This window comes from Thunnus albacares, chromosome 5, assembly GCF_914725855.1.
Source record: "Thunnus albacares chromosome 5, fThuAlb1.1, whole genome shotgun sequence".
NCBI classification, from domain to species: Eukaryota; Metazoa; Chordata; class Actinopteri; order Scombriformes; family Scombridae; genus Thunnus; species Thunnus albacares.
The window spans coordinates 16,877,501-16,888,131 of record NC_058110.1 but is presented as its reverse complement, the minus strand read 5'-3'; the positions used below and the strand labels follow the sequence as shown (position 1 = coordinate 16,888,131).

Below are 10,631 nucleotides of genomic sequence, written 5' to 3'. Positions count from 1 at the left end.
AAAAGGTCATTTGAAGTGTGGTAGACCTGTCAAAAAGACTCCTTTCTCATTCAGTTCAGAAGTTTTTAACCATATCTAACGTTATATCTAATCACTATGGAGGAAGCAATTATTATGTAAACAGCTTTTTAGTCATTCTTAGTAAGAATTTAAGTGATACAGAATGATAAAAACGGTTGGTTTTGACAATTTTCTTTAAATTTACAAACCACTGGCTCAGTCATACTTACATACAAATTATATATATATATATATACACACACACTATATATTCCTATTTTTGGACCATATTATCTACAACATGTGGGCAATACAAGAACTTCAGTACTAAAAAACAAGGGATCCATACACACATAAAAGTACATGAGTGTATGACGGCAAAACTAAAGTGACTCCAATGGACATAACACATACCATAAAAATACAAAATACCAAATTATATGCTTTATTCAATTATGGAATAGCGGTAATGGCCTTCAAGTAGAATGGCTTTTTGTACTTTTTGACTCCTACTCCATCACATTTCAGTAGAACTATTGTACTTTTTATCATACACATTTATTTGACAGTTACTTTTTACTTTTCAGATTAACATTTTACATAAAAACATACAATGCAATATTGAAGATTAAATGGCTGGTTCCCAACTTTTTTTGACTTGAGACCTCTTACAAAAAAGCAATATCTATTTGGGGCCCCTTGTCAAGTTTCAGATGTCACTGCATGAGTTGTTAGCACTTCTCTCTTCAAAGAGAGATTTCCTCTCTAAACCTAGCAGGTGGTATTATTTGAATAACTGTTCAACACCCAAAATAAATGAGTAAAACTTTCCAATATTAGAGATAACAGAAAAGTTTTTTTAAAAAATGACAAATTTTGTAGCAGAACATTTTCCTTATTTTCAAAATTAATCATCTTTTGCAAAGATGTACCAGTATTAAAAAATGAACACAGTAATACATAATATTATAGCAGTCGTTGGGGAATTCGTCCACAGAACCAGGTACTTTTACACTTGAGACATAAAATACATTTTTGTGATAATGCATCTGTATTCTTACTTAAGTAGGATTTTAAATGCAGGATCTTTACTTGTAAATTACTAATTTTACATTGTTGTATTAGTATTTTTATCCTAACTAGATGATCTGAGTACTTCCACCACTGATGAGATTATGGAAATTCAGTATATGTTTAAAAATGCATAAACTATTAAAGATGAGGCCTGCTGATGTAATACACAGAAACTGTTACATTACAATCTTCCTTGAATATACAAATTATATTGAACATCTCATTTGGAGGCTGTTTTATGAGCCAATGATTCAGAGACAAGGCTAGAGAGACCCCCGATGGATAATTTGAGAACTGAATGTGCTAAAGTTAACTTTTGTCTTCCTGTCAAGAGACGGACTGACAGATGCAATCTGCGATTTCTTGGCAGTCTTAATGTTTTGCCTTAGTTCTTCTCTGGAAGATTAGATATTTTTCTCAGTATTAAAATAAATATAAAATTCCCTTTGTATTATGTAAGCTCTTATATCAAAACTTCATTAGGGGCCCACACTACATTTTTGCTCCAGAATTTGACATTGTTTGGATAGAGGTCTGAGTAACAGTCCTAACTGAAAACTTATGATGCTGTTTCTCATATTTTAGCCCCTCCAGCCCTCTCATTGTAATGACTGTGCTTCAGTCTAATGAATCCAGTAAGACTTTAATTACACTAAGAGATCGCAGCTGTATTCAATCCTAATCACTAACCAGAGGGACATTTCACACAGTTAAATGTAATAATGGAGCCTTTTCTTCACTAAATTAACATTCATGCTTTTGTATATATGTTTTGATCCAGGATATAATGTGCTATTACTAAAGGATTTTAAATTCAAGCATGTTTTCAGTGACAGAGCAGTATGTGTTCCTATTATTCTGACACAGACATTGCCATGATGAATCTTACAGCTGTATGTAAGCTTTGAATATCAAATGTGTTGCACCTTGTCAGCTGGTTTGATAATCAAAACAGACTCAGAGAGACTCAATCATAAAGTATTAGAGAACACATATTAGGCCTTTTTTACACAACACATTTTGACATGTCACAGCAGGAAAAGCACAGGTATAAATAATCAAATTAATAATGCCTGAATTCCATTTAGCTGCTTCAGTTTCAGGGTCCTGCTGTTGTGCATGCTGGCTCTCTAGTAGCACCGTCACGGTTTACTGAGACACTTTAACAGAACACAGCCATCGTTAACATTATTAGTAACACGTGTGCTTTTCCTAAAGTCTGAAAGTCAACTTGGTCAATAATATGAATATGACAGTGTTTCAGTAGGATTTCATAGCCTTCAACTAGACTTTTAAAGGAGTAATTGTCTAATTATGATTTGCTGGATGTATTTTAGCTGTCTGGTTAAACAACTTAATGAATTCACCTTTTTTGTGAAGAATGGAGAGAAAACATTGAATGGAATATAAAGGCATTTACTTTCATTACATTGACAAACAAACAAACAAACAAAAAAACACTTGTGCAGGTGTACACAAGACATGATCTAAGAGAGAATTTTTTTTTTTTTACATCTGCAGAACAAGAAAACAAAATCAAGCACAGAAATGGTCAGATTTTTAGACAGATGCCATAAGAAACTTAAATACATTTTGCAAGGTTATTTAGAGAATCTTAAAAAGGACAAAAAACTTAGTAATCATGCTGCTTTATGGTTTCTAACATTTAGACATTCAATTTAAAATATTTTTTAAACATATGCTGCAAAATCTTGGACCAGTAAGCACCCATGATAACCCCAACTTTTGCAAGTTAAGACTGAAGACACCCATTGTAAAAAATAAAAACCTTTTATTCCTCCTTGGCAACTGCAACCTTCATCAAAGTAAAGCCCAAATTAATTCTAAATCACACAGGACAGCAGGCATGTTGACATCACTTTCATCAGTGTTTAACATTTTCAGTGGACTGGATGGTGTTTTTTTTTTTCCTCAGTACTGCAAAAATGGACTGAGGTTCACTGGGACGTCATTGAGAGAAAGACGGCCACTCCAACTATCACACAAACTACATAACACTCGTTCCTGAGCTCTACTTCAGGAATGACATCCTCTGACAGAATTACTGGACAGCCTCCATCATTAGACATTAGCCCTCATTCATAAACCTACAGTACCAGTCAAAAGTTTTCCATTCACTTCAATGAGAAATTGTCGCTAAACTTTTGACCGGTACTGTATCTTACATTAATCTTTTAATGAGGTTAATAATTTTACCACCAAACTTAATATTTGACAAGATTTTCCTCATGCTCTGTGACAAACCATAATAGCATAATGTGTTCACTCTATTCATGTTTTAAAATGTAATAATTAACAGTTATTGTGAATTTTGCATACAAAAAAATTAATATGCTTACTTAAAATCTCAAAGATGCACTGGCTCTTTATGACCATGTTGAGAACAGCTGGATGACATTTTTTTTTTTTTTTTACCCTCATTTATTCAGGGAAGTTTCACTGAGAGGAAGCCTTTCTTTTGCAGGAACACCCTGATCACATTCACACCTGGAAGCTGCCCAGTACAACCACAGTCTGATCTGCTGGCCACTGAGCAGCTCAACTGAGCAGTTGGGGTTAAGAGCTTTGCTCAAGGGCACCTCAGCGGTGGTAATGAGAGAGGGGGAAACGCTGCTTTTTCACTGTCCCCACCCAGAATTATCTTATCCTGCCAACCCTGATAGGTTCTTTCTGTACTGCATGCAGGGTGGGCTGAGTACATGTTGTTGTGTTAAGAGTTCTTTTTACCATGCAGGGAGTTACCAAAAACTGCATAATTTTAAGATGTTTTTATGTAACAATACAAAGATAATGCACTAGTGCAGTTTTGCTCCTACAGCTGAAACTGATCAGATGTACCAATCTGAAATAAAATCACAGCTCATTTAAATGTTGTGTAACCACTAGATAGTTTAAAAAAAGACATCTCTCCCGGTGCATAAGTCTGTATCAACTTGCAAGAAGGTTTGATAAATGAGGGCCACTGTCAGACAATATCCTATAATTCAATGGAGACTTCCTCGCCAATAAATGCTGTGTGGTGAGCCATCTAATGATCAGCCAGTGAGGTCTGAGAGCACCCAATGGTTTCACCACCTCAGTCTCTCAGCAGTAGATAGTCTTTGATAGTCTCTGGTAAAGGAAGCTCTTTAACAGCAGTAGGGAGGAACTGCACTCCGAGACTCTGCCGGACAGCGCAGCGTGCCAGAGAGCGAAGTGTGGGAGCGTGAGCCACCATGTTGGTAAGCCTCGCCAGCAGCTGGGGATCCTTACTAAGCTCCCTGGGAAGGGTGCCGTCAGCTCGTCGGATCTCAAACCGCCCTGCTGCCCGACACAGCAGCTCCAGGCACTCTTCCTCCTGTTCAGTGCCCAGGCCCCGGGCCAACAGGGCCACCAGTCGGGAAATAGGGGTCTGGCCCTTCAGGTTGGTCACATGGACCTGGGCTCCGTAGTCTAATAGCACTTTGACACTCTCCAGGTTGCCCTTCATTGCTGCCCAGCTCAAAGGTGTGTCATTGTTATAGTCCCGGGCATTGGGACAGGCCCCGCTCTCCAGCAGGGCTCTTACACACTCTGGGTTATCTTTGAAGGCAGCCCAGTGAAGTGGAGTGTCCTTGTTGCCATCCAGGGCATTTGGCTGGGCCCCATATTCCAACAGCAGCTCCACGCAGCTCTCATCCTTCTCTGCTGCATAATGCAATGCTGTGCGGTTATATCCATCCAAAGCGTTTACCTGATAAGGAAATTTAATGTAATGAAGAATCTTATATCAAAGGATTTGACTGGCAATTTCCTACATTTTTTTTTTACTCTCAACAAATCTCATGTGCAGACCCAAACCAACAATGAACTTATCCTACTTAGAGGTATTGTGTGTGTATCTGAAGTCTGATATGTTGTAAGTCGTCTGTGCCGTAGACCTCTGTTGTCCAAAAAATTATTAAAAACACATCACTGCACTGGGTGAGAGCGGTTACCATAGCTTGTTTAGAAATGGCTCTAAAGAGTAAAAACAGAGATATTAACCCTCAGGAGTGAGGTTCTGAGCCGTTTCTAAACAAGCCATGGTAACTGCTCTCTTCAGGGACGAAGGAACATGTCACCCAGTGCAGCGGTGTGGCCCATTGACGTGTTTTTAATAGTTTTTGGACAACAACGGAGGTCTACGGCACAGAGGAATAAGATATCAAGCTTTGGATATACACACAATAATATGCACAGTAAGTAGGATGAGTTCATGGTTGGTTTGGCTCTGCACATGAGATTTTCTGACAATAAGGAAAATATAGAAAATTGCCTGTCAAATACTTTAAGAAGTTAACAATACTTAGGCACATGCTTAAATTACACAAGCGCAATGACCACCACAAGTCAAGTGCAAAAGTACTGGGTGAAGTGGAACATCGTGTGAAGGGTGTTGTAATTTGGGTACCAACAGGTAAAGGAAATTTCAAGGTCAAGAAAATACCAAACTGATGTGGAGCTACTTTCTACCAAAGAAATAGTCCCAACGAACACTGTTCACAGTAATTAGACACCACTAAGGTAAAAATCTTTTTTCATAATGAATGAACCAACTGTTCAAGTTACTATACATGCTGGTGGTATACAACGTTTTCATCTAGTAACTGCAAATATCATCATCAAACACTATTAGTATTATTAAGATGAATTCATGCAATTTTCCTACTTATCAAGCAGCCACTGGTTTCTAGGGCTGTAGTCTCCTGGTCGACTAGTTGGTCGATATGCTCTCGTCCGACTAAATTCTCATTGGTTTAATAATCTCTGTGTTACTTTCATAAGGAGAGAAGTGCTTCATCAATAACTTTCCAGGATTAATCCAATATTTCATGCGGCGGGAGGGACAGACTAACAAATCACCTGTGAAAACGGGGGTGTATTCAAAACATTTCACAATTGAACTCGCCCAACCTAATGGAGACTGCTGGGTCGACCTATACTCAACGTTTACTGAGTGTTAACTGAACGTACTGAATGTCTACCGAATCAGCGTTTCTCGTGTAATAATATCAACGAATCCCCGCAAGGCCAAAAGATATTTTTTTAATGCCAAAAATAACGCTAAATATCGGTAGCGTAACTCCGTTTAGGAATAGGGCAGTGCTTAGTATGTTTGCGTAGCGAGTGGGAAAGAGTGGCAGGGAAGTGACGGTGAACGCGAGCGGAGCAGAGGAAAAGGTTAGCGGTAAGTTCTCAGTCTGGCAGTAAATGTACAGTACAGACTAAAGTGTAACAGTTAATAAATGCTAAGAAGTCAGGTCTGTTGTTCCCCCAAGTGCTGGAAAAGTGAATGGGATTAGCTCATTAGCCCAAAGTTAGCAACAATAGGTTAGCCTAAAGGCAAAACAGAGAAATGTGAGGTTCACTGTGCACTCCGTCCCGTTACATCACGCCCCCCCCCCCCGCGACTAATCCATTAGTTGAAGATTATGTACGATTTCAGTCGACCAAGATTTTCTTTGGTTGACTACAGCCCTACTGGTTTCACATCATGTTTGCACAGTATGAAACTCAACATTCAGAGATGGATTCCTTCACTGAAAATCATGCTCAGCTTTACTTTTCTTTTTTCAAAGTTTCACTATCTGCAAATACGTTGTAAGATGCTGTAAATTCTGAGCAAGTTCTGTTTTGAAAACTTATCCGTTGATGTGTTTAAGTGCGCAGTGGAAACTGCAACATCTCACACTAGAGAGTTGGGTGTTAAATGGCAACCTTTTAATGCAAAAAACTATTAAATTCTGAACTCATAGTTTGAGCTAGAGCTGCAACGATTAGTCGATTAATCAATTGGTCGATCAAAAGAAAATCAGCAACTATTTTGATAACTGATTAACTGTTTAGGTAATTTTTTAAGCATAAATGCCAATAATTTGATGGTTCCACATCCTTAAATGTGAGAATTTGCTGCTTTTCTTGGTCTTACATGATAGTAAATTGAATATGTTCGTGTTTTGGACTGTTTATTGGACAAAACAAGAGATTTAATGACACTACTTTGTGCTCTAGGATATTGTGGTTGATATTTGTCACTGTTTTCTGATGTTTTATACAAACGAATGATCAATTAATAGAAAATTATCGGCAGATTAATTGATAATGAAAACAATCTTTAGTCACAGTTCTAATGAGTTCCATGTTTGTTTACTGTACGTCCTCCATATTTGATTTTCTAACAACACAGCTTGTGCATCTATGTTTTTTGTAAAGTCACTATTTGGCTTCAGATGTCAAAGCTTTCTTGAACACACCAACAAAGAAGAATTTTAATCTGTTCCTGCTAACACCTGCATTGCCGCACAAACATGGCGTACTGTTGAGAAAAAATAAAACTAAGCTTGATGTTCAGTGTCATGGATTAACTATCACGAGCAAGGTTAAACCCTCTGCAGGTTGACTTTAATATCATACTGTGGCTTTCTGGAAGGTAGGACATAAATCTAAAATCTTACGTCATGCTATGGGAAACGGTTCCATGTGTAGGAGTCATCTATAACATACCTCTGCCCCCTTCTCCAGCAGCAGCTCCACACAGTCAGCATCAGCGACCATACAGGCACAGTGCAGGGGCTTAAGTGTGCCATGCATCCGGTTCACATCGGCTCCCTTAGACACACAGGAGATAATGATGTCAATAGATGTGATAACACTGAGAGATACTATTCATTTGAAGTGTAACTGGACGACAAACAGACCTACCTTACGAATGAGATCCTCCACATTGTCGTGTGGGAATGAGCGGATGGCTGCGATGGTGCGGATGAGCCGCTCGGACAAGGAGTATTTACTTTGAATGCTTTGCATGATGTACCACATAGTAGAGCTCATGTGTAACAGAGGACCATGGCACCCGAGCTGGGTGACAATACGGCACGCTGAAACGCCGTTTTCAAGAAGTTGGAGTTAAAAGCTGAAAGACACAATGGAGATCCAACAAATTTAAAAGGCCCCTCATGTGTTTTTAGTTATTTTGGGTGATTAGAGCTCTTCTTAGGTAGTGGCAGGGAGTGTATGTCATGTGACTATTTCAATATTACGTACTGTAATGTCTTAACATAGAAATGCATTTATTACGCCACCATTTTACCAGCATGAGTTTGCACAATGTGATGCTGAAATATGTGCTGTAAAGTATTTAAAGGTTTAGATGTGACCAAAAACGCACATAGAAACGTATTGTATATTTTAGTGTAAAATTAACTGATACACTGGTAGTACATACTGTAATCAGGTTTGCTGTGACGCTTTGTATTAAGTATTGGAAGATCAGCGATAGAGTTTATCGTTAATACAACCTCTTTAAAAAAAAATTCACATCATATGAAATAGAAAAGAATCACGATTTCGAGGGTAACTTGTTGATCGTCGGATCAAAATGTCATCCTGAAGATAGTCATGAGGACAATTATGTATGATTACTTATATTGGTTAATTACAAACATGTTTTGCCTCTCAGATTTGGTCCATTCTTTGTTCATAATCACTTTCAGGTCAAAGAAATAATATCAAGCCAACATCGCTCCACCAATGCGATCTAAATAGTAAATGCTTACGCTGTGATGTTTGACGTTATTCTGCTGTTTCTACTTGACAGTAACATATCGGTTATATCAGTAACTACGGTTGTAGTAAATACAATGACTGACAATTAATGTTAACTGAGCTCATTTGACAAGAATGTGCTCCATAACAAAAGAAAAACTGAAGACAGTCTGCTACAATAATGTAAATTTTACACGTAGTGACAGCTTTTGAGAATAACAGATTAGCGTTCATATACAAATCGCAAGAGCCACCTGTGTAGCAAAGCAGAAGCTGACAGGCTGGTTTGGAGTAAAAAAAAAAGATCTCTCTGGCTAAATTTACAGCAGCAGCTAGCAGCAAGTTAGCTAGCTTAGCAAGCTAACGTTAGCGTCAAGATGCGAGGAACAACCGACACAAGAAGATGTTAAAATCAGATGACATACATTTCAAAAGCCTGAGGATGTGTTTTGAAGTGTTCCTCGCAACAACCATCGATGAATTACCGATGCTGATGGGGTAACATACCGTTTACGGTGCACGGTTTGAAGGGCTGACAGGTTACCGTGTTGACTGTTTGCTGCTCATAAACACTGCACGTCACCGCTCGTGGCCACGCCCTCCGCCTCGAGCTCGTGTTTCCCCGTATTTAAACCTGACCGAGCTAACGGTTGCTGCTGTACCCTGCGATAACTTCAATTATCTTGATGTTTTCTTTGATTATCGGTCTTCACTCAGTCTGACTGAGGGCCCCGTCGTTGGCTACTTACTTTCCCAATATAGGCATGTATGTATGGCAGCACCGCAGGCATCCAGCCGCATGCCGCGGATGCCTTCAGCTCATGTCCATGTTAAGAATCGCCGCCGACCAGAGGAGACACTCAACAAGCGGCTTTACAAATCACTGAGTGACGGGTCAGGCAGCCCAACAATCCTCAAGCAGGCCACAAACATTGCTATTTTCAGTGTTTCTAATGGGAAAGTTACTTTCATATCTCGCCCAAGAACTGTGGACACTTATTCTCTTTTTTGACAGCAAAGACTTAGAATTAGACTAGAGCTGCAACTAACGATTATTTTCATGATCAAGTATCATCTTTCGGTTATATTTCTGATTAAATCATGAGTTCCCCGAGAGCCCAATATTGTTGTCAAATTGCTCGTTTTGTCAGCAACACTCCAAAACCCAAACATTCACTTTACAATTATAACATTCAGAGAAAAGCAGCATATCTTCTCATTTGTGAAGCAAAAACTGGAACCACTAAATGATTTTCCTTGATAAATGACCTGAATGCATACTTTTCCAAAAAGTATTTAATTATTAATTAACTTTTTGACTAATTTACAAATTGTTTCAGCACTATATTAGATAAACATCCGGATCCAGACCTTCATTATCCAGCTACATCTTTTGATTTTGGCAAATTTGATTTTTGACAGAAATATTTTTTATAATCAATTAAGCATCTAAGTAATTTTTCAATAAAAAATACCAAACAGTTCCTGCTTCAAGCATCTTCGTTGTGAGGATGAGATGCTTTTCTTTGTCTTATGGGATAATAAACTGAATATCTAAAGGTTTTGGACTGTTGGTCGGACTAAACAAGAAAACTGAAGACATCAGCTTGGCCCTTACGAAATCAGCATGGTAAATTTTATTCTCTGACATTTTACAGATCAATGCATTGATTAACTGAGAAAATATGTAATTGATCATGACAAAAGTAATTATTAGTCGCAGCCCTACATCAATTTATCTATAATTGGATGGTCCACAACTGAGCCCCCAAACAGCCAATGTTGAGGTTAGAGTCCTGCACAGGTCTAAAGCTGAGACCCGAGCCCTGCTGATACTCACATCTTTGAGACCCAGCCTGACTGAATCCAACTGCTTCTGTCAAATCTGAGAACCACAACCCTACCTAAAGCTATATTTTGGCTTCATTTAATCCATTAGTGACCTTATGACCTTTACCTTTCTGCAGGATTCTAGCAGGATTGTTTATAAG

The 10,631-nt window shown here is 38.4% G+C and overlaps 1 protein-coding gene across 3 annotated transcripts; it reads right to left on the bottom strand.

Moving 5' to 3' along the window:
- Positions 1 to 2,474: 2,474 nt before the first annotated feature.
- On the bottom strand, positions 2,475 to 9,466 carry asb8 (ankyrin repeat and SOCS box containing 8). 3 transcript variants are annotated; one of them, XM_044352374.1, is made up of 4 exons: positions 9,390 to 9,466; positions 7,798 to 8,008; positions 7,600 to 7,704; positions 2,475 to 4,807 (listed from the first exon to the last, which is right to left on the bottom strand). In XM_044352374.1, the coding sequence occupies exons 2-4, from the start codon at positions 7,924 to 7,926 to the stop codon at positions 4,172 to 4,174; spliced, it is 870 nt and encodes a 289-aa protein (XP_044208309.1). In that variant the 5' UTR covers positions 7,927 to 8,008; positions 9,390 to 9,466; the 3' UTR covers positions 2,475 to 4,171. The 3 variants fall into 3 exon arrangements, with proteins under 3 accessions (XP_044208309.1, XP_044208308.1, XP_044208307.1); XM_044352373.1 differs by lacking the exon at positions 9,390 to 9,466 and adding an exon at positions 9,066 to 9,380; XM_044352372.1 differs by lacking the exon at positions 9,390 to 9,466 and adding an exon at positions 9,148 to 9,380 and having other exon boundaries at positions 3,493 to 4,807.
- Positions 9,467 to 10,631: the final 1,165 nt, after the last annotated feature.

Excerpts from the sequence above, each read along its gene's own strand:
- asb8 (XM_044352374.1), bottom strand. The coding sequence starts at position 7,926 with ATGAGCTCTACTATGTGGTACATCATGCAAAGCATTCAAAGTAAATAC. Across the intron at positions 7,705-7,797 it reads TGGAGGATCTCATTCGTAAG|GGAGCCGATGTGAACCGGAT; the intron begins GTAGGTCTGTTT and ends TGTGTGTCTAAG. Across the intron at positions 4,808-7,599 it reads TGCTGGAGAAGGGGGCAGAG|GTAAACGCTTTGGATGGATA; the intron begins GTATGTTATAGA and ends TTTCCTTATCAG.